The 24,213-nt window shown below is 40.0% G+C and overlaps 2 protein-coding genes across 3 annotated transcripts in view; one reads left to right on the top strand and one right to left on the bottom strand.

Annotated features, from left to right (window-relative positions):
* The window catches only part of LOC103376464 (neuroblast differentiation-associated protein AHNAK), a 7,157-nt gene extending 5,759 nt beyond the window's left edge, over nt 1-1,398 (top strand). Inside the window, exon 6 of the mRNA XM_008306835.1 lies at nt 9-1,398. Coding sequence (XP_008305057.1) covers nt 9-1,398 — 1,390 coding nt within the window. The remainder of the gene's footprint in view (nt 1-8) is intronic.
* Nucleotides 1,399-2,230: 832 nt separating this feature from the next.
* Nucleotides 2,231-23,430, bottom strand: edaradd (EDAR-associated death domain). Of its 2 annotated transcripts, none has more exons than XM_008306815.1 (6): nt 23,253-23,430; nt 9,715-9,773; nt 9,291-9,333; nt 8,412-8,488; nt 5,511-5,559; nt 2,231-5,231 (listed from the first exon to the last, which is right to left on the bottom strand). In XM_008306815.1, exons 1-6 carry the CDS (start codon nt 23,308-23,310, stop codon nt 4,849-4,851), a joined length of 669 nt encoding a protein of 222 aa, XP_008305037.1. In that variant the 5' UTR covers nt 23,311-23,430; the 3' UTR covers nt 2,231-4,848. The 2 variants fall into 2 exon arrangements, with proteins under 2 accessions (XP_008305037.1, XP_008305038.1); XM_008306816.1 differs by having other exon boundaries at nt 8,412-8,485.
* Nucleotides 23,431-24,213: the final 783 nt, after the last annotated feature.

The following is a 24,213-nucleotide window of genomic DNA, read 5'->3' as shown; positions in this document are numbered from 1 at the left end:
GATACCAGCATTGACCTACCTAAAGTTGATCTGGGTCAAACAAATGTAGACCTAAAAGCACCAGATTTATCCTTGTCGCCACCAAAAATTGAAGGCGGACTTGATACAACAGGTCTTGACATTAATTTACCAAATGCTGATGTCAAAGGCCCTGATGTAGACATTGAAGCTCCAGAGGTTGATGCCTCAGTTGGGAAATTCAAGCCACTTAAAATAAAAATGCCAAACTTTGGCTTTTCAGGGCCAAGGGTAAAGGAGCCAAAGGTTGATCTTAAATTAGATGGTGGTGTGGACCCTAATTTGCCCAAAATCAATGTAGAGAAACACAACCTGGAGCTACCAAAAGCAGACCTCCAACCTAATCTCAGTTTGAACACATCAGACCTCAGCCTGTCTTCATCAAAGATTGATGGGAACCTTCCACTGTTAAACGTACAGACTAAGCTCCCAGAAGCTGAACTGGAAGCACCTGATATCACAGGAAAAGCTGTAGAAGTGGCAGACTTCAAAGGACCTAATGCACAGTTAAAAAAACCTGAGCTTGATATTGATCCACACCTTGGTGACTTTACATTGCCTCATTTCAAACTACCAGAATTAGATCTTTCAAGTTCTGAAGTAGAGGTTCCCAGTCCCTCAGTTGAGGCTGGAGTAGAGACACCCAGGGTCAGCATAGGCGCTGCTACAGCAGATGCCAACACCTCTGTTCCTGCAGTAGATGTGAGTTCACCAACGTTAAAAGGGGATATTGAAGGACCAAAAGTAGATGTGAAAGCTCCAGATGTCGATATCAATCTTGAAAAGCCCAAATCGTCACATTTCAAGCTTCCAAAATTTAACTTTTTAGGGTCTAAGATAAAATCTTCAGAGGTTAATACCAATGCAAATTCTGAAGAGGGAAGCGGTGTTGACTCTGAAACTGACACTGAGGTGGAGGTTCCTGCATTTGTATTCCACAGACTGCCTAGGAACAGCATTGATGTCATTGGAGGAATTGCTGATGCTTTTGACTCACCAAAGCCTGACACAGATGAAAAGGACTATGTCATCAGCAAAGGGATCCGCTTGCCAGTAGTAAACGCAACATCGAAAACAGGAGAAAAGATTGATATTATGGAAAGATTGAAAATGGCAAGGGATAAAGCCCCCTCGACTAATGTCTCACCAACTGAAGAGAAAAATGATTTTGGTCTGAAGTTCGCTGCCCCAAGCCTTGATGTCGGTGGCTCTACAGAAGCAGGAGATTCTGCTTTAGTGAGAGGAGGTACTTTCAAAGTAGAAAAGCCAGACTCTGTGGTGGGCCTGGTAGCCCCTGAAATTTCTACTGAAGTTTCAGATGAAAATGACAAAATGTCCCTCAGCCTCTCAAATATGCTCGGCCTTAATATCAAGGATTGAGAAGCTGAGTCCTTCTTGCTAGGGTAACCTGATAAAATGTCAGTCCAGAAATCTTGTAAATACATGTAACTAAACCAATTCTACACTCTAGTTTGTGACCATAAAAGAGAGTTTAGCTGCAGATAATGCTATCCTTCTTCTATAATAACATAGCCTAATGATAAAGCTGCTTTTATAAACTATGTGTATATTCCTGTTATTTATACAAGTCACCCCCCCCACCCCCACCCCTTCCCCACCCCCAACCACACACTGATGATTTGGAAGTATGTTTCTTATTAAATAACTGCCTCAGTATTGTATGTGATCACAGTGAGCTGTTTAAGTTTCTGATAAGTGAATTACTTTACCTTAAACATTTTAAAGGATAAATGAGTTGCATTTGTTTATTTTTGTTCAATAAATCACTCAAATACTTTATTCTTTTGTGATACTTTACTAATATAATGTAGAAAATAATAAAACAGATGACTAACTGGTTTACATCCAAAGTAAAAGAATGTATTAAAATAAATAAAATAAAATGTAAGTACATTTTCACAGATCTGCAAGTTTCTGACACATTTTCAACAAACTCGATGGACAAAAAAAAAAAAAGTAGTGGTATTTGTCCATACAAAGCAATTGTATGCTTGAATATTTTCCAAATGTTCTGTTCTTTCATTTTTATCAAATCCTTCTTAAAAATGTGCACATATTAGTGAAAAATAAGAAAAAGAAATATAAGTACTTCTATTTTAACTGTCTGTGAATTTATCACGAGTGCCTTTGATTTTAATGTTGCTATGACAATGACGATGATATATTTTTAAAAAAATGATAAAACCTTTTGCAGATTTTGATGAATTTATTTCATATCAAGAAAACAAGTACAATAAAGACAAGTTGTTTCTTAAAATATATAAAAAAAAACAAAACTCAATGACAAATAACATTGGTAGCTTTGGTTTGTAAAATAAAACAAGATTTGTTTTTTTCAGAATATCTTCTGGGTTTACAAGTTAAGAAGATATGTATGAAATGAAAAATAAATATACTTACAAATCAATCTTTTCACTTGTTGTGATTTTCACACATAGCCGCTTTCAGCTACATTCCTTACGGTTGTATCAGATCCTGTTACAGTGGCTTGTTGTTCAGGTTGTAGGAGCGTTATTTCAGAACTTAAACCAAATATCTCATAAACAATAAACACACTGCCTAATGCTAAACTAAGAGGCATTAACAGTCATGTTAGTGGATCTGGGAGGCTGTACGTCAGCATCGTGGTCACCAGCATGCCAATATGTAGTAATTTTCACTGCACACAAAGAACAACTGGAAATCTCAGTTGTTTTGCAGGTATTTTGTCATAAACCAATGTATTTGGCAAATAAAATAATTGTTGGAACCACCAAGTTCAATACAATTCACCTTGAGGGGGGACATCAACGTGTGTGCTAAATGATAAAAAGGTAGTTCACGTAAAACTTCATAGCAATGCTAATGGAAAAGGCAGGGGATCATCACAGCCATCTGGATACGCTGTCTGAGAACGATACGAAAATGTAAAGATTGGTGGAGGAAAAGTCAGGGGATCAAGAAGTTAGTGGAGTCAATCACCATGTACAAATCTGTAAACAATTTTGTGACAATCTATCAAAGAGCTGTTGAGATATTTCTGTCTCGAACAGCAAATATTTTCAAAAAGCCATCAGTTGATCATTAAGAAGGCTGCCGTGTTCAATAAGAAAGTGTCCCCACTCTGTTAGCTCGTCTTACCAATTGCCATCTATGCCAGACATGGGAATGAGCTGCACAGTGTGGTGAGAATTTCTACTGTGTTTTAGCAAATATCTGACGCTTTGGAATATAACAAACAGTGAAGATGGTGCCCTGATATTCAACCACAGTGATTTATGGAAATTATTCTGATATCCGATAACCCAGTTGAACCTACAACAGTGTGAAAAGTTTACAGAAAATGAGAATTTTTTTTCTGACAAGCAGGCTGACACATATTAACTGATATTTGGCCAATTAGATCAGTTCTCCTGCACAGCACGGTTGTAGTAACTGATCAGTGTGTTTCTGTCTCTGGTTTAAACTCTGTGTACACAACAATATAATACCTCACAGAGAGCAACATTTTTTCATCCAGAACACATTTGATGATTCTAAATTACATCATCAACATATTCTATAGGATGCAGTTTTACACATTTGGGTAAAAAAAAAATAAATAAAAAAAAAAGTTGCTTAGCTCATGTTGATAAATCTGAGTCTAGACCAACAGAGTGAAAATCAGCTGGTTTAGTAATGATCAAGAAAGCAAAGATAAACTAAATAATTACGTTTAATTGCTGACTGATAATTACATTTTGCTTGTAGAAATTACTACTTCAACTATAGATACAAATGGAGGCTGTAATAGTTGATTAAATTCTGTTCTTTCTTTTTAACATAAGACAATACGCATTTGTTGTTTCAACACATGACAGGGCTACAACAGAATGGACATCCCATATAGGAAAGGATAACCACAAATCACAAGGCAGTAATGAGTCACACATCTGTGACACAAAGAGTTAATGAGGTTGTCGATGCTGCTTGTGGGATGTTATCCCACTCCTCCTGACGGGCCTGGGAAAGCTGGTGGACGTTGTGGAGGACAACGTCCATCCAGAGCTGTCTGAAATCATCGCTGAATTACAAGAAGTGGAGTTGTGGACCATTAGGCTACGGCCCTAACTGACAGCATTCAGCAGTCGACAGCCCACTCTAGTCCTTCTCTTGTCATCTTAACATTGAATAAAGCTGCATTCTGTGGTGGGCTTTTACAGTCAGTGGTCTAAGGAGTGTCTGTACTGGTCACACTATCTGATCATTGTGCTTCAAAGTCACACCTGACCAGGCTGTGGATCACCTCAGTGGTTGAGAATTTGCCACCAGTTGAACAGCTCAGAAAGGTTTTGCGTACAGTTGGCTAAATTAACCTCTTTGCTAACCAGAACCATAGAAATTTTAACTTTTTCTCTAAGTCAGAAAAGAATATCATTTGCATGCTGAGTTTTTATTTTTGTTCAGTGTAGCTGCTGAAACTCACAGTAAGCTCACTAATATCTGTGGTGCTGTCAGATCATACAAGCTCCTCATTAATATGGGCGTGTGTTCCCAACTGAGAATTGTATTAGTGGCTGCGTGGACTCGTCAGGAATGTGACGTTCCTTGTGTTAACTACAGCCAGCGATAGCAAGAGAAAGGTAAAAGACAAAACAGCATTCAGTGCAAGGTCAGTGCTGTGTGACATTCTCTACAGAGAGTTTCCAGTCCATCATTTACCTTTTTTATAAGACCATTTACTAAAGTTAATATAAATGTAGTAGCATGTATTCAAGCTTAGGAAGAAGAAGAAACCTTAAAGCACCCTGACGGAAAATGAGAGACAGGCTAAATACACAGCCGGACTGGTTAATGAGTCTGTTGCCAGCGTGACGGCCAGTCCTTCTCTATCCAGCTCTGCAGCAGTCGCAGCACGTCAATGCGCTGATAGATGCGGCAAAGTTCAGTAAGCTCAGTGACCGTCTTCTGATTGTAGCGCAACAAGAACTCTTGGGTGGGGCTTTGCGATAAGGAGCCCTGGGTTCGATGCTCCAGCAGGGTCAGTTCGTCGTAGCTCATCCCCCAGCGGCTCGCAAAGTTCTTCCAGTTTTTGATGGTGCAGTGGTTTGGATCCAGTTTGAGCCGCAGTAAATCCAGCAGATCTTTGTCGTTCATGAGGTCGCTGATCTTGGGAGGAGGTGCTGGGCAGCAGCACTTTTCACAGTTCATCAACTGCAGTTCTTTCGGGTAGTCTGAGCTCAGAGATGGACGAGAAAGATGGCATTAGCTCAAAGAAATGTGTGCGCTACAAATGATAGAATATTACCATCATTAATTAATCATTCCTTTAGTTAAAAGCTCTGCCTCCTGGTGGCCGTCAGAGTGTATGGCCATACCGGGAGCAAATGTAACAAACAACTCCCCCTCCCACATGTGTTCATAGTTCAGGTGACCAATCCAGCACAAACGAGTGCAGTTTTCATGCAGAGTGATTAAACACAACTTCACTGTCAATACAAGAACTGATGTACCTGGTGAAGTAGATGTTGGGCAGGTGCATTCTTCCACATCTTCCACTGGCTACAAACACAGAAACACAAATGATCATCATTAGTCCTACTGCTCCCAGTGCAGCCTACTGGCAATTTTCTTCCAACTGTCTGAACTCAAACAACTGCAAACAAGCCTGAAATAGAAAGATCAAAGACAGCCATCATTCCCCTTTTACAACTCACACTCTACACCGAAAGAGGTAGTTTCAACAAATCATTTTATTTCATATCACAAGATGTACATACATATATAGTATCATCCATCCATTATCTATACACTGCTTAATCCTCATTAGGGTCGTGGGGGGTTGGAGCCTATCCCAGCTGACTTAGGGCGAAGGCAGGGGACACCCTGGACAGGTCGCCAGTCCATCGCAGGGCCACACTTAGAGACAGACAACCAAGCACACTCACATTCACACAATTCAGAATCACCAATTAGCCTCAACATGTTTTTGGACTGTGTAGGAGGAAGCCGGAGAACCCGGAGAGAACCCACGCTGCACGGGGAGAACATGCAAACTCCACACAGAAAGATTCCGGTGCCCCCACCGGGACGCGAACCGGCAACCTTCTTGCTGCGAGGCAACAGTGCTACCAACTGCGCCACCTTGCAGCCCTATATAGTATCATTTCTGGGAAATTATTTGGGTTAATTTCATGAAATAAACAGTCGGCACGACTACAAGTCTACAGTGACACAGCAAAAATGACTCTGTGTAGCTGAACTTAACCCTCCTGTCACATTTTTCCCCCTATCGGCTCATTTTTCACTGAATTTAAACTTCTGCACCTCTATAGAAACAACACAACCATGGCTAGAAGTAGATCAAACTCAAATGTCTTCTGTGTTGCATAACTAAGTTTTAATGCCATAAACTATTAAAAAGGGAAAACAGAAGATAGATTTCTTTGATTGTTTAATTTACAAAAGAAACAAAACTTGGAATCAATCTGCCGGGCATTTTTCAAGTGCCCACAGCTGTTACCAACACTGGGAAAATTAGGAACCAGAAATAAGATCTACAGCTGCCAAAGTCAGAAGAGACAAAGAGGTGAATCAGCATGATGTGCAATAAAGGTAGTGCACATATCTGCAAGGCACATGCAACAACCGTCCTGTACTGTTATTGTTCGTCTTTAACGTGTTCAAAGTTTCCATGTTTAGTTTTTAACACAACAGATGTCATTCTGTGCTATATATACATTTGAAATGGTTTCAAAGCAAATACCCTGTGATAAATGTCACACGATGTTTACGCAGTTTCAAACGTGTAATGTTTACAAGAACTTACTGATAAAATGTCTAATATCAGCTCTAATAGGTTTTTGTTATTATGATCTATTACAAGCCCAATGTTTTCCTCCAGGAGCTCATTGTTTTCACTGGTTGACCATATGGCTCACATAAAGATATCAATATCAGCCAGCTCTATTAGATTAGATTCGATTAGATATAACTTTATTGATCCCTTTGGTAGGTACCTCAGGGAAATTGTTGTTATTAGCAATAATCACTGAAGTGGTATTATTAGTGCTTGAATGTTTAGTTTAATGAAAAAATAAAATGTGATTTTTCTCTTCATCTTTCACTCACTATCCATTGTTTAACATAAATCAACAGCTAATACAGCACCTTTCCAGCGAAATCTGACTGAATAGTGGAACATGCAGGGGTAATGTCTGTTAGTGTCATTGACACGGCCACTAAAACTGTTCCACTGTAAAGTCTAAAATACAGAAGACCTCACTAGACAATGCCGTGAAACACTGGGGTTTATTGGACACAAACATTCAGTGTCAATCATCTTGGCAAATTAGCTGTTTGTTCCTTGTTTACAATGTGCTAATTTTACTACCCACAGTAGCTGGCTGTGGTAGTTTGGTTGTGGCAGTTGTACGTCTCAACCCTATGCACATCAGATTTTGGATGTGTTGCTTTTTCTTGGCTTCTGCAGTAAAACATGTCTCAACAAAAGCCACGTTGCACGCTACAGTACATCAAGGCAAGGCAAGAGTCAAAAGCTTGTCCCTTGGAGGGATGTATACTTTCACCACTGATGATTGGACAGGACTGGAAGTGAAAAATTTCTTCTCTTCTTCATTTGCAGCTGCTATTTTTTTTCCTATGCTCTGAGCTCATTTTCAACAATGCTGCCTTCAGAAAGTGTACAACACAGAGTGATGCTAGCATCGTTCTACCCTCTGTGTTCCTGCTCTGTTATTAGCAATGCTCACAGCTGCGCCTTCTAGTTCAGCTGGGCAAAACCACATCCTGTGTGTTCAGAGTTTAAATTAGAAAGTATTCACACATTGCATGTGCATCAACATACCCATATTATGAGGGTATGATGGTGATTGCTGTTTGGTTGGATTAGTTTTGGAAGACACCCAAAAGATGCTTGTGTATATTTGTAAAAGGACAGATTGTGCAATGATCCTCAGTGACCTCAGTAAATGAATTATGTTGCTGTAGGGTCATATATGGTAAAAGAATATTTTGTGAAGGTATAGTTACATAAACAATCAGCGCTATATTTACATATAGTTATGCAAGTAGTATAATAAACTTTTCTTTGTATTGTTATGACATTTAAGTACATTTGCCTATTTATTGTCTTTCTCTCTGTCCCCTCAGTTTTTATTTGGCTTGTCTTGGCTTTGTCCCATACATACCTCTCATCATGTCATTTCTGTTTGCCAGGCACATGTTTATGTTGATGACATGTAAACGATGAATACAGACTGTAGCCGTAAATTCAGAACTCGGCACGTTAATCTCAGTACACATTTGTGCAACACTGTATTCTTCGTAACTCGGCCCCATGTCACTGTGAACGGTTGCGTGTGAGCACATGCATCAAAAGCGGGAGTACTGACCTGTCTGATTCTGTCTTCTGAGGAGGGGCTCAGGTATCTCGAGGGCATGGAGCTCAGATGGAGTGTCACAGCATCTGCTGGAGACACATTCTGATAAAAAACACTGTAGGAACACAATAATGACCAATATGTCTGAAGCTTTTCACAGTAACAGAACTCAATCCGCACACTACTGTTTTAATGTCAAAAACATCTGCAGTAACTGTGGCCATGATTGTCAGGACAGTAGATGTAACCCATGAAAACAGGTGGGGACGAGTGGAAGAAGACACATGACAGATAGAAGACGTGCCATGGAATATTTTACAGTTTAGTCAGAACATTATGCAAATCACCTGATTATGGACCGTCAGTGTCACATGTTTCACACAGATGAAGTGATTTACTCATGACATAATGCTCATTTTTTGTGGATGCTGCCATAACCGGGTGCAGCTAAGGTTCCAGTCACAGCTCTGACTTGCTGTTCTATTGTGATCTTTCAGCTGAATTGAACCGAAGTGAGCATCTGAGGCTGCATTCTGAAGCAAACCAAAGCATTTTAAATCTAAACAATGGTTAATTTTACATGGATCCGACAAATGAAAAATATGGCTTAAGAGAGCTGAATACAATTTTACAATTTGTCTTTATATATATATAGACAATGGAACTTACAAGCAGCAGACAGATGGATGTGGTGATGGAACTAATACTACATAAATACATTATGCTGAATTTACCATATAAGCCAGTGTGATACAACTAATCTCTTCTTTATTTGCTTGTGCTGGCCACTTTGCCACTAATGCACCAGCTTTTATTGGAGAATTTACAGTATGTCTGCACACTGACAGGAATAGCCCACATATTCTAGTGAAATGAACCATCTTTAGTTACCGTGAGGATCTGTCACTTGCACTGGATAATTGGCCTCCAAGGACTGTGGGACAGACAAGAACAGAGAAAACAATATGAAGGAAGAACAGAGCTAAAGAGAGAAACCTAAGAAAGACAAGTTTGTCTGCTTTGTTAACTCTCTTTGTAAGTTTTATATTCTGTCTGTTTATGAGACTGCGTTTGTAACTGTGGAAGAAAATTACTCTCTTGTGTGCAAAGACCGGGAAAAAGCCTGCTGCAACTTGTTCTTCGATGAGCCCTTGGGTGCTCGCAATCACAGTACAGTGTGTTCAGCTATGTTACAATTCTTAGCAGATTACTGTAAGTCTGCTTTCTAAGAAAGGACAATGAGAAATCAGCACAAAACAAAGTAGAGACAGTTAAACAAACACACGACTGAAAGAATACAGAAAATTTTACTCACAAATTCTGCCACGAAGCTGGTGGTGTCTGTGTCCTCCACAGGCTCAGAGCTGCTTCTGTCTGTTCGAGAAAAGAGAGAGGCTTCAGTATCGTGAATGGCGATGTTGTCACCTCTACTCATTTCATCCACTTCCACATAACACAATACCAAATGCAGAGACGCACAGGAAGGCCACATCCTGTAGGCAATAAGCTTCCCCTCATATGTGAGCATGACGTAGTTTGCATATAACGTAGGCAGTATAACTTGGTAATGATCACTAAATTTAGATAAGATGCTCTTTTGTAGGGCAGGAGGACGTCTTAGGATGTTGCTTTATTCCATCCTGGTTTCATTTAATCTAATTTTGTCCTGCCAAATAAAAAAAAAAAAAGTGTGATGTGTGAGTTTAGGTGTGTTTGCACTACAATGGAAAAACAAAAGAATAAAATAAAAAAAGAAAACCATCTCATAATAGTGCATGAAATCTCCTCAGGAACAATGGAAATACTGTTCAGTACCATCATGGAATACTCTCAAATCAAATGCCCTCAGCACTGAAAAGGTATATTTTTAACAAGCACATTCACGGATGAGTTGAGCAAGCAGCACAAAGGCAGCTTTTCAGCTCCAGAAAATACCTGGCTGGGGCTATGTGGGCCTTCATCAGTCTATGTCACTGTGAAGCCATTGTATCCAAAGGGCTCCAAATAAAGAACGGCTCTGGCCTTTCTAGTGTTACACTCTATGACGACGAAACTTTCATTTGCATGGGAAACTTGAATTAGGATTAAGTGATCAGGTGTTTCCTACATGCAGCCTTCAAGGTGCAGAGAGACAGAGAGAGCAGCCATGTCAGTGAAAGAGAAACCAGCCCGAGTGTCGTTACATCCAGTAAAATGCTCTTTTTAGCCTGAATATACACGATACAGAGTCTTCATTTTGTCACATCATCTTACATGCTATGACCAGTTCAACTACACTGCGTTCCTCAAAACTGTTTATGCATTATATGCTGGACATAATAATTTGGACTTTAGAATAACAGAATCCTACTGTAAGGTCAAACACTGAGTACTGTTCAGCTGAATCACACTCATTCATACACTCCAACGAAAGCTGCAACTAACATTTTTTTTCAAACGAATAATTTGCTGATTATATATTTTTTTTGTACAAACATTTTATACAACTCATTTGTTTTGTCTATAAAATGAAACAAAACAAAACAAAACTGAAAATGGCCGCCGTATTTTCCAGCAGAACAACACAATGTCTTCAAATGTCTTGTTGTGTCTGACCAACAGCCCAAGGCCCAATTCTACTGCATTTACTACCACTTGTGAAAAGGAAAAGCATTAAAGCCTCCCTCCTGAGACAGCAGAAAAATCAAATGTTTCACAGCTTTGCTAAAAAAAAAAAAAGACTAACAAATGATCTTACTAACACAAAAACCAATTAAAAAAAACATCAGTGAGACTGTGTGACATGTTCCTTCATTCCTACGATCACTACACTGAAGTGTATTCAGGACTCAGTCCTACATGTACCGTCCTGCTGCCCCAAATACTCACTAAAGCACCCAATCAGGACTAATCCACCAGTGGAAATAGTATAGTTCAAAAGTATACATTTATGACACGTAAGTCAGGATTTCCCCTCATCAGACACTTCATGAGAACGCCTCGGCAACACAACGCCACAATCACATTCATTTTAATATGATACCACCCAGAACACCTCCAGACATCACTAAATATAAATCAGAAGGATCCCCTTTCTGATAACATCAATAAAAACCGAACATATAGAAGCTTCATGAAAAAGTAGACTTTGTGGCATAGCTGTTTACTGGATTGCATTAGACAGCAACATTAGCTCAGGCTAACATATTATTTATCTTTTTATGGATTTTGAAAGAAAGAGAAAGAATAACACACTTGTCCTTTAACTGGGATTCAAAATGTCGATGTTTCTGTATTGTACAAAATATTACTAATGTCTGGTAGAAGAGAGCCAAAGCCACTGCATAGAAGAACATTTATGGAAATATGACACCAAAAATACCCTCAATTATAAAAACAATAAGTGTGGCAAAGAATTTATTGATCATTTTATTTATTCAGTAATTTATGTATAATTTCTATCCATCATCATATCTCTCCTTAAGAACACCTTCAGGACGCCTTCAAACAAGGACATACAGCAGTGTTCTTGTCTCTTCTATTGAACAACATTTTACATGGACCTGAATCATATTTTTTGTTAAGTTTGTGAAAATAAAAATGGAAATTGTTGAGTGCAGCTAATTAATGTGGGGCACTGCTTTGCCACATCTTTTGAATTATCCAGAGAAGAAAAGCAATTCAAAAATGTTAAACATTAATTAATTATATATTGCAAAAATAATTATCAAATAACATCTGTTTCGTTGCTCTGGTAGTCATGTCATGTCATTAAACACAGACGTCCACAGCACTGTGTCACAATGGTCTGGCAACACTGTATTTTGGTGGAACACTGACATGCAAGGAGACTGAGCACTGTCATTAAAATGAATAATTCATTAAAAAAAGACATGCAGAGCCTTTTTACTGCATGAACCAAATCTCTGAAATGTTCAGTGTGTTGATTGCTACTCAAAGATTGTTGCTGTTTCCTGTAATGAAGAAGATTCAGATGAGATTAACGTGTAGATGGTGGAAGGGAAGGAGGCAGCCACAGTAAATGAGCAGCGGAAATGGCAGGCTTATACCTGCAATCCACATCCGGTAAGCTGGACTATTTTTGAACTAATGTGATGAATAGTTCCTGACAATGTGTCTCATCCACAACTTGGTGTACTCCATCCACAGAGAGTAACTGTTCACTGCTCAGGAGTTCATAGAACAAATTAGAACATTTGTGCAAATGGCATCATTTTAAAAAGTCAGTTAGCATAGTGCAATAAACACAGGAATTAAAATGAAAGATAATAAATCGAAGATGCTCATTAGTTTAAAAATTCTTACATTTTCAGCTATCAGTAATTGCAAAGGGTCTCCCACATACATAAGCACTGTAATGACATGGCTCAAGACGGCCGCAACAAAAGGAGAGACACACCAAGTTTCAAAAAAAGGCTTTATTCACCTAAATTATACCAAATTAAAAGCCAAACCAGTATGGGGTTGTGAGAGTAGATGGAGTCAGTGGTGTGTGTGTGTGTGTGTGTATGTGTGTGTGATGTTTGCATGAACTATGTCTGTGCAAGTGTTGTAAATGCAAACGTCCTAAACAAAGAAAACTAACCCATAACCAGACTGGTGCGTTACCTGCGGAGGGAAGCAGAGTAGCAAAAGATTAGACTGCAGTCAGCCCTTAAGTAACCCAGGAACACACTGGGTGTCACAGTGGCTCCTGATTACCTCAAACAGCCACTCACAGAACCAATAGCCGAACTAGAACCGCCCACAATATGGGTCATCACAGCATAATGGAGATACACACACATTACTTAAGATACCTCTACAAATCATCAGGTAGTCAGAAATTTGATTCTTGTCATGTCTCTGACAGTCTTTGGTGCATTCCACTATCATATTAAACTGCTATAAATGAGAGGAGAGAGAGCTCATTCCACTACATATAGTGTCACTGTGATATATTTTGGTGTGTGTGATGTTGCATTTCCTGGCTACCAGGAACGCCACCTTCATACAGGATTTATTACGCACACTTTAACCATCACTTCTAACTCTGACAGTACAGTTCTTATTTGGAATCATACTTTTTTAAACAGCAGAGAACACATGAGGTGACAGCGACTGATATTCTATAGAGAGGGAAAGACAGGTAAATCCCCCTGACCACAGCTTCTGCACATCAGCCCACACTACTAGGAAATGTTGACATACTGCGCTTCCATGTTGCTTTCAGTTCCCCTGTGTCTAGAAAGTCACCAACTGCTGCACAATTGACCATGGAATCAACAATTCATGTGAAACAAAGCCATGCTGCAACGACTAAATGCCTTTGACTATTTGGTCTGGTTTCAGAGCAAGGCATGACACTAAAACTGCCCAGTTTGAAGCTACAACTGATCTCTAAATGAGCTGCAATAGAACCTCCTGTTCAGCTCTTAAATTTCTATTAATCTCAACATGCTGACTGTTCAGGAAACATAGGTTGGGTTCTCAGGTCTAGTCTCCAGCTATTGTCAATAAAACCTCTGGGATTCTCTGTCTCCTTATATAAGAGTGAGGTGCAGCAAGCAGTGGGGATTAGAACTGGGTGTTGTATGTTACTACTCATCTAAGCACTGTATGAATGAACTTTCACTGCTATGCAAATGCCACCAAACTCAACATGAGCATACAGAACTCAGCTGCCAGGCTTTTCAACCAGACCAAAGAGATGTGACCACATCACTACAGTTTCAGCCTCTTTATACTGACTGCCAGTGTGTTTCATGATACATTTTACATTTTAGCTTACTGAAAACTAAACAGGACAGATAATTAGCAGAGGATCTGGAACAATCGGCCCTGGGAAATCCTATCGGTTGAGTCAGTGACCTCTTTTAAGCCTCTAAACATCTTTCCTGATTTTACGTAAGTTTTAGTTTCCTATCTTGTTTCTTAAAGTTTTTACCTTTTCGAACACTGTGCTGGCTTTTAAACACTAAACTGTATTTATTCCTGTCTTTTAAAAACTGATGATTTTATGACTTAAAAAAAAAATCCCTTGTGAAGCTCTTTGTAACTTGGATTTTGAAAGGTGCTTCAATGGAGTTACAATATGTTTCGAGTTCACCAACAAACCTCCTTGGTATTAGGAGGGAAAGATTCTGTCTATAGATACTACAAAGGTAACAAATGCTGAGATACAAACACCAGCATCTGTATGACAGGGTAGGGACTCTGGTTTCTTCCCTGAAAGCTGAGGACACAACCCAGTGGAGATCGAAATCACAAATCATTTGCTGAAGACTCACAGTCACTGCCTATGTAGTTCATTCACTTTTTTCCCTTCCAAGCTAAGAGGTCACAGCCCCATTCAAATGCACGACATCATGTGCGTCTGGAGGTAAACACATCACCATTCACACGGTCCAGTGTTCGGCGCTCATCCAGACTGCTGTCAGTTCAGTAGCTTGTTTAGTCTGTCATAGCTGTAATGTTCAGTCCAGTACAAACTTGACAATTAAATAAGACGAACAGCGCAGAAGCCTGTTATTTCAGACTAAGTTGTGACATCATGAAGGCTTTCACTGCCTTTCATTGTGTTTTGTCAGTCAAATGATTCAGTGCACTTAGAACAGTCATTATTAGAGACTCCTTCATTCGTGTACTGAAGACCGCTAGTGCACTCACTACCATCCCAATTGCCACGGCCTTACACAAAGGGCATGCTAGTGGTGCATGATATACCAATATTAGAAAATGATCGCACTACTCTGCTGTAACAGTGACACCATTCCACATTTAATAAGTATCCGTGCTGTAAAAATTTGTGTCTTAACAAAAGTTTTATTTCTGGTAGGTTGTGTCAAAGTGCGGCAGCAGGTCAGTGTGTGTGTGTGTGTGTGTGTGTGTGTGTGTGTGTGTGTGTCTGCTTTTTTCTGTTTTCAAGGTAAAAGGAGGTAGTAGTTTCAAGTTTCCACGTTGACTGCAAAAACAAATGAACTGACAGTCTGCCCCCAGACGGACCACTAAGTAGGCGTATAAAGCCAAATGTAGCATTATTTTGCTATTAATAATAGCCATCAGTGAGGGCGACTCCAAAGACACATGGAAAAAATTATTAGGCCACCTCGTTTTCTTTAGTTTCTTGTTCACTTTAATGTCTGGTGCCACTGAAGGTATATTACCTGAAGAATACAATGAACATGACAAAAAAAATTGCAGCTGATTACATAATAGTTTATGTCCTATTAGACATGCTTAAGCTTAATTGTGTTTCCAGGGTATGTAAGAGGCCATTTTATATGATAAGCAGCACTGCACATGTAAAGGCCTTGAGTGGTTTCCTGCTTACATTCAAGCCGTAGCACAACTCAGAAGTTGTCAGCTGTCACATAATGCCTAAAACAAGAGAATTATGTGAAACCACAAAGGCAGCCATCTTGGCACTGCTGGAAATTGGCATGAGTGAGAGACAGGTAGCGAAAAAACAGAAGATCTCCAAGACAGCCGTTCATTACACCAAGAAAAACCAAGCCCAACATGGTACTACCACATTGCTAGCTGGTCACGGCAGGAGATGTCTTTCTACCCCACGAGATGACCGTGCACTCATCCGTTGTTAACAAAGAGTTCCTTTAGTCCTGGCAGGATAAGAGAATTTTAACACACTGTTATGCAATAAATCCTCTGCTGATGTGTAATGGCCGTCCTCCACTGCTGCACATTGACATGAAATTACTGAAATTTTTAAAATTAATAATCATTTTTGAAAAACATGTAACTTCCATGTTCTGTTATGTATTATTCCATTACTTTACCAGATTTTTTTTTTACCTGATGTTTCAGGAGTTTGCTGTGGTGTCATTTCAGTATTGGTGTCAATATATTTATTCAGGTATCACATCAAACTCAGAATTTGGTATCACAACAACACAAGGGCATTGTGCTTCTGGTTTTCACACTGATCACTGGCATTTGACGACTGTACATTACGAAGTCTGAAATTGTCTGATATGGATGCATTTCCACGGGACATCCCTCACTTTGTTGAAAACGCGATCAAAATATATGTAATAAGATTGGGGAAGTTTGTACAAAGAAATGCCTACTATACTAGTTCATGGTGATGCCTTCAACAAGATTCCTCACAACAACAACACATCCAGTAGCTGTAGTTGAAAAAGCTGGATTGAGAAGCATACTACTGGAATAACTGTTAAGTAATGGCAGCTTAGAAGGTTAGAAAAAAAAAAACTAGAAAGTTATAGTCTCTGTAAAATGTAGGTGATTTGTAGCTCAGACGAGTGCATTACTTAACATTGCACCCCTGGGTGGTATTCCCCTTTAAATATAGTGCATTCAGTATTAGGACTTACAGGCAGTCACAGAGTTATCAAGAGTAAGTCAAACCCCAGATCAGTTGAGCATTGTTTCTCCCTCTCTGGGAATGCAGGAGCGTGTACCTGCACGCTCTGGATAAAGTTCAAGAGATGAAATATAAACCACATCATAATACATTGCTTAGGGGCCATAATTCCACACAGGTGAACCCAGCTTTTTTTTTTCCATTTTGACCACCCATGTCTGCTATGAAAGGATAAAGCAGCTTCTCAGCAGCCTGTGTAGTGGGCCTTTGCTTTGTCATGAGCTTTTTTTTCCACACATGAATGAAGGTGAATGGCATGCCAATACCTGACCCAGGCCACAGCGACGTCTAGACTGAGTGCAGCTATACACACACCTTGTACAAACTCTGTGCTACATGTGTAGCTGGTGGTGGGTGGTAAGTGTGTAAAGTGTGTCTTTTTCACCAAGGGAATGCAGTCCTGTGCTACACAGGATGAGACTGGTGTATTAATGCCCATACGACCCTTTCCCTGACATGAAAACATGTAGAAAAACCCAGACGTGGACTTGTTAAGCAACAGCTTGTATCTTCATGCAGTGAGTAACTTGTCCTTAATGGAATTCTTTAACATTCTGAAGAATATGCATATTTCCTGTCTTTTCTGGGAGTTAGAAAACAAGTATAACACCATGTAGTTGGAAGCAGGAATTAGCACAGCTTAACATGGTGACCGACCAAAAGCCAAGAAAATGAAGCAGCCGCTCTGTGTACCTAACGAGAAATCTTTAGGTTAATTACCTAAACGAGAAAAAAAAAAAAAGAGGTACTGATTTACAATAGCTGGTCTGCAGTAACTGTGCACAGCTTGCTAGAGGCCCCTGGCCACAGTGTTGTTACCAGATTTGGTGCCTGTACAGAGTTAAAAAAAAGTGCTTATTGACCTGTTGGTATGTTGCTCAGAAGTGTTAGCTGAAGTGCGAGCTGGATGAATAATGTATGATTCATCAAGAAATTACTTACGGCAAGTGCAATACAACATGTATTTTTTGTTTTATCAGCATTCCTTTCCAGCTGTCCCTGCTAATCTGAATCACCCTGCAAAGTGGGAGCAGTTCTCATAGGAACTACTGTCTACCAAAGTAATGGTAAAATCAGCTGTTCTGCTCTGGAGAAACAAACATGTACACATTGGTGTATAACATTTTAAATGGAACTTTAACAAATCCTGGCACCACAAATTAATTTCTATTTACCTATATACCTATTTCTATTTTTATCTACACTCAATGAGAGAATATAATTAAAGAAACGCACCTACAAAGTCGACAGAAAACACTTTTTGCAAGTGTCACTGGACAGATGAACTTTAAACCAACCACATCTCTATGAGTACTGAGATCTAAAAAATGTGTGTCAAACCCAAGAAAGCTATTTAAGTCAGACCTAACAGTTTCCAACCACTACGCTAGACTAGCCAAGTGTGAAGGGCTGGTTGTAAACCAAAGGCACGACACCCCTGCCCACAAGGATGGGGTTAAGTATCTCATCTTTTAGGAAATTAATGATTCATCTTATTCTACCGATTACAATCTAAATCTACAGATGTGACATCTGACTGGCTGCACACCCACAGCTGCCTTCAATGTAAATACGTCACTTTGTGCTGCCAGACTCAGTTTTGCAGCTGTGGTTTTGCTCAGCTTTAGTAGGAAAGGGCAAAAACAGATCTAGTCCTATTAAATCACAAAAACAAGCAGTTTACATGATCTTTTTCAGGTGGTATTAAAATAAAGGGAAAAAAAAAATATCAACACAGTTACAAAAAAAACCTCACCCTAACTGTCTCAAATCTGTAGTTCAAACGCTGCTTGCAGCCACTTTTAAATGAACTAAAGCTCCATATCCTGGCTTATCGTATAGATTTACTCGTGATCTGCTGTAAATTACAGTTTAGTAATGGTGAAGGGAACTACGGTGTATATTCGGATCATATAGGATTGCAGACAAACAGCCATTAACCCACAGTGTGACTAAACACATGTTCATTATCCTGTGTCAAACACAGGGTGTGTGTGAGGGTGGTTTAGGTAACTACAGGCAGGAAAAACAAAGCTGCTTACACATGAACCAAAAGGAAATTATATAGTTGGTGTGAACAGTGTTTGTGCACATGCAGATACACATGCCATGAGATCATGCTTGTTTCTAAGATGAGAAGGCAGGTGCTAGAGAGCATAATGTCTTTGATGCATATGTGGTAGTGAGAATGAAAGAGGATCAAAATGCGCAGGAGACGATCAGCTTCATCTGTTCGACGGTGTTTTTGCAATACTGCTGGCTCTCTTTTGTTACCAACTGAAAACAGAAATGAAATAGACAGTGATATTGATACAGGCATATGTTCCAATCTGTGTTGTTTCATGTGAATCATATGTAGACAACACTTTCCCTTCTTTCGCATCCCGCCTAAACTCTGAGTGTCGGGTTTATGAATGGTTTAGTCAGAGTTTCTAACCAACGACTTTGTTTCTGTCAATAAATAATTTCCTGATTCTCTACAGACTAGTATCGAACAAAGACTGGACTGCCTATGAAGTCCCACAGAGCTCCTCGCTGTTTGATCATTGTGGGGATTTACTGACCTGAGGAAGATGTCACATGATGAGCAACCTAAAATGTTTCTGACATTCAGTTTTAGACCGATAACATGTTTTAAAATTCTGAAAGTTGTCCATACACAGTGCACATGATTTGGACATTTGACTTCAATACTTCTAAAATTCCTTTATTTATCCTCCTTCATCATGATGTGTCCTTATCTAAGCCAACTGTATACTTCATTAGTTCATTCAAATTTGAGCATTTAAAGACAACAATAGGGGAATACAGCACTCGATGACATTGACAACCTGCTAAGTCAAAACGTATCTGTTGTAAATCATCTGTCATCGGCACAATCAGCCTATAGGGCCCCAGCAACACATGTAGGGGCCAAACATGAAAAACAAGACATGCAGAAATTAGAAAATCAAGAAGAGTGACCATATGGAGCAATAAAATATTGCTGTTTTTTGCTGTTGCTGTTTAAACTCTATAGACACATATTTCTAAAAAAAAAGAGAAATTTCTATGACTACATACAATGATAGAATAGCATTTTGTGTAATTTGGGTGAACAAACCTTTAAATAATCCTTCAAGTTTCACAAGACAGAGCAACTTTAAACCAAATGACTAGTATCGCCCTCTGAAAGGTCACATCAACCCTAGAAAGCTATTTAGGTCAAGCTTAACAGTTTCCAACCGCTGTGTTGCAAAGTTCAAGGTCAAAACAGGAGTTTTGACGTAAACAGGGATGAAAAAACACATGGTGAGAAACGTAAAAATGAACAAGTGTGACTTCTTTCAGACGAGCGCTCCTTTCCATTAACCTGGCGGCATATTAACACGTCGGCTTCATGGCTGAATGATCAATCTCAACATGGAGGAAATCTGAGCTGCATGCAGGGACATTGCCAGAGCAGCATGGGATTTTTCTAGAGTGCTCATCAAGTAATAACACATTTTCCCAGTTATCAACAGTGAAATAAGCCATCACTAATTTAGATGAGTTCTTTTGTACATTAGTGCATTATTGCGTACTATGCATCACTTGATGTACTGTACAATCTTGCATGAATGCCAAGTATCAACGTGCACTGTGGCCTGCTCTGTCACAGTGAAGGGTTGGTCTGAATGAAACTCTCAGCAACATTAACATAAAGGTGGCCCATGTCTGAAGTCAAGAACGCTGTCACTTTAACAGACTGATGAAGCAGCATTGCTATGTGTCCACTGTCTGAAAAGTTCTTGTAAGGAAAATCAGCCAAGACATAAACATCACACAAAATTGGTGACATGGAAATTATTATTTTTTTTTTTTTGTGATATCTATTTCAAAGCCTATTAAGTTATCGATCCAGTTGTCTTCTAAGGTCAGACCTATCTCCACAGCGCTGTGTCAGCACTGAAAAATGATCTGGAAGAACCTCAACATTCTGCTATTGGAGGAAAACACTCTGGCTTGTTAAACAATCATAATCATCTTGGGTGTTGCTAAGCTCAGGATGCAGCAGGGGAATTTTTTCTGTGGACTGTTTGCATACACTGAGATGAGCACTGTCACTAAAAAAACCAAGCAGGCTTCCTTATTACATGATCCAAATCATCATCAGAACTAGCTATTTTCAGCATGTCGCTTGCGGCTTGAATGTTGTTGTTGTGGTTGTTTCCCATAGTGAAAGAGATTGAGACAGGATTAACATGCAGATGGGAGAAGGGGAGGAGACAAACTCCATGAAAAACATGGTGGAAATGGCAGGTTCATACTTGATGTCCTCATCTGCAGAGTCACACTGCTTATCTTAAAATAACTAATAGCTTTAAACATACCTTTATTTAATGAATTTATGAACCAGTCTTGAACTGAAAATATAACCTGTGAACACACTTAAAGCTGCACGACAGAGTTTCAAAGTAAACAAAACAAGTTACATTCATGTTCACCGGAACAAACAGCAAACACCCTGGTGGGTCTTTGAGCTTCTGCAGATTTGCTGAATGCTCCTCCTCCTTATGCTAGTTTCATTCAGGTAAATATGTTGGCATGATCACTATGCCTTCAAGGAGTGGAAGCAGACAGCTGCAAACACACACACACACACACACACACTTCCCTGCTGTTGGCAACTCAAACACGCCTTGTATGAAAACACTCATTCTTTAAGTTCAGTTATTAATGAAATCAGAACTATGATCATCTTTAACTGCAGGGTATGGCAATACTGTCCTAGTATGACACAATAACACACAATGAGACAATAATATACACCAAAGAGCCACAACAATAAAACCACTGCCATGTAAAGCAACGTTCTGCTAGAAAAAGCTTATCTCCACCGTTCATGTGGATGTTACTTTTGCACGTACCAACCACCTACACGCTGTTGCAGACCGAGCACTCCTCCACTCCCACCTCTAATGCAACAGCCTTGGCAGCAGGCTAGTGTGCCCCACCACAAAGCAAAAGCAGGAATGACTCGAAGAACACGACAAAGACCCGGCCTACACACTTCCTACAGCACAAACTGATCAGGCATCCACAAAACGTTGCCAAACAGGCCTGATCCACAGTGGCCCCATGTCCAGCCCACAGCAACCAAAGCATCCCCTGGTGTCAGACACCACAGGATTCCTCCAGAGACCCTGTGTCCAGGCCCCAGCAGGTCCTACAGAGTATTAGGCTAGTGGTTTTAATGTTGTCATGTATATGTAGATGCATAATGCCATAAGGGGCTGCAAGGTGGCTCGGTGGTTAGCAGCTAGAAGGTCACCAGTTTGCATGTTTGCATGTTCTCCTCGTGCAGCGTGGGTTCTCCAGCTTCCTCCCACAGTCCAAAAACACGTTGAGGTTAATTGGTGATTCTAAATTGTCCGTAGGTGTGAATGTGAGTGTGCTTGGTTGTCTGTCGATAAGTGCAGCCCTGTGATAGACTGGTGACCTGTCCAGAGTGTGTGTCCCCCGTGACCCCAGTGAGGATTAGGAGGTGTATAGATAACGGATGGATGGATGGATAAAGCCATAAGATGAAAGTCGGGAAGGGTGGGGTCTGTGAGCCAGACTATGCAAAAACTTTCATGAAATGTGGTGGAGAGGTGGAGCATGGGCAGGACAGAAGAGCCTTTACATTTAGGTGTGGATCTGAAGCACTTTAGTTAAAACTGTGTGATAAGACATTGACCTTGTCTGAGTGTGAGTGTGCCTCTAGGTGATCTATAAATATTGGTAATTGAGTAAAACTAGTCTTTGTAGTTGGACTGGATATGGCAGCGTTTCACCTTCTCAGACAAAGACCTTGTCGATCAACAACCTCCACCAAGACAAATGCTTGATCTTGCCGTTTTAATGAAATATCCTCTCGACCTCTTCATCAAGTTTTACTAAATTCAGTTTAGGAGTTTTTGTTGTTGTTTTTTGTGTGTGCTAATTTTACTGACAGACAAAAGGCACAAATTGACGCAAGTGCTGCTCGGACACACAAAGACACGCGTTTGCTTCTTCGTTTTTTTAAATAGCAAAAATGTGATGTTATATTTCCTGGTTTGTCGACTAAGAGGGTCCGACAAGAACATTTTGCAACCCCTGAGTGCTCCACAGTGAGCCGCAGGTTCACCGGACTGAGCAAAGGTCAGCGGGGTTTCCATGAGCCGAGGAGGGAATTTTTAAAGCGTGGAAACTTGATCGTTTGTGGTTAACCAAGAAGCGCCTGCTGTTCTTCCCCTGTCAAATGACGCAATAATTAATTTAAACTAATTAAATAGTTTTCTAAATGTATCTATTCGGGACAGGGGAAAAAAACAATAAAATAAAACTATTTTGAAAAGCAAAAATGTATTTTACAGTAGTGAGCTTGACAAAAGAAGTCTGATATAAACTCTTGAGCTGCACCGTTAACGTTAGATGACAGAGTGAATGAGCGACGGTAGCTTTTGTCATGTTTTACTCACCAAACGGCTCCTTACACGGCCGCAAACTGCTCATGTTTAGGGCTGGACTGTCTCGCATCCAGAGAACTGTGTAGGGATGAATAGAAACGCGCTTCTGAAAGTGAAAGAGTCAAAAACCAGAGTTATCCTCAGCACAGGAACGCCACTGCCAGCCCAGCGGCGGCGGCTCTCAAATGAAGCAGCTCAGTGATGAGCAGGTACCAGGATCAGTGCTGCCTTCACTCTCCCCTCGGAAATTCCAACCTCCCATGTTGGACGGTGCTTTTTTTGACGACGAGTAGCTGTTCTTACTGGTGGACTTATCACGCAATTATTATTTGTTATTGCGTCAGTCGTGCATGGCGTCCTACAACAGTGGATAGTTATTTAAACTTCAACTAAAACCACATTATTTAGAAAAAATGACTGTAAACCGACAAAGAACAATCTCCATGGCCTTTTCTGTATCGCTATGTTTTTTTGTTTGTTTGTTTGTTTTTTAAAAGTTCCCTTTATTTATTTATTTATTTATTTATTTATTTATTACAAGAAACATACAGGTACAAACAGCAGTGCGGGGAATATATTTGATGAAAGTTTAATCCATGTGATATTTATCTCTTTTTCTGTGAGTGAAAATGTAACCACTTGTAACCTTAGACTACATGCAAAAAGAACTATCCATCCATCCATCATCTATACACCGCTTAATCCTCATTAGGGTTGTGGGGGGGCTGGAGTCTATCCCAACTGACTTAGGGTGAAGGTAGGGGACACCCTGGACAGGTCACCAGTCTATCACAGGGCTACACTTATCGACAGACAACCAAGCACACTCACATTCACACCTGCGGACAATTTAGAATCACCAATTAACCTCAGCATGTTTTTGGACTGTGTGGGAGGAAGCCAGAGAACCCGGAGAGAACCCACGCTGCACGGGGAGAACATGCAAACTCCACCAGGACACGGACCGGTGACC

The sequence above is a fragment of the Stegastes partitus genome, unplaced genomic scaffold (genome assembly GCF_000690725.1).
Source record: "Stegastes partitus isolate 25-593 unplaced genomic scaffold, Stegastes_partitus-1.0.2 Scaffold47, whole genome shotgun sequence".
Taxonomy (NCBI): domain Eukaryota; kingdom Metazoa; phylum Chordata; class Actinopteri; family Pomacentridae; genus Stegastes; species Stegastes partitus.
The sequence above is the reverse complement of the archived record's forward strand: the minus strand, read 5'-3'. Positions and strand labels throughout refer to the sequence as shown.

Coding starts and splice junctions, on each gene's coding strand:
- edaradd (XM_008306815.1), bottom strand. CDS start 23,310: ATGCGAGACAGTCCAGCCCTAAACATGAGCAGTTTGCGGCCGTGTAAG. Junction 9,774..23,252: donor GCCGTGTAAGGAGCCGTTTG/GTGAGTAAAACA, acceptor TTTCTCGAACAG/ACAGAAGCAGCTCTGAGCCT. Junction 5,232..5,510: donor CCCAACATCTACTTCACCAG/GTACATCAGTTC, acceptor CTCTGAGCTCAG/ACTACCCGAAAGAACTGCAG.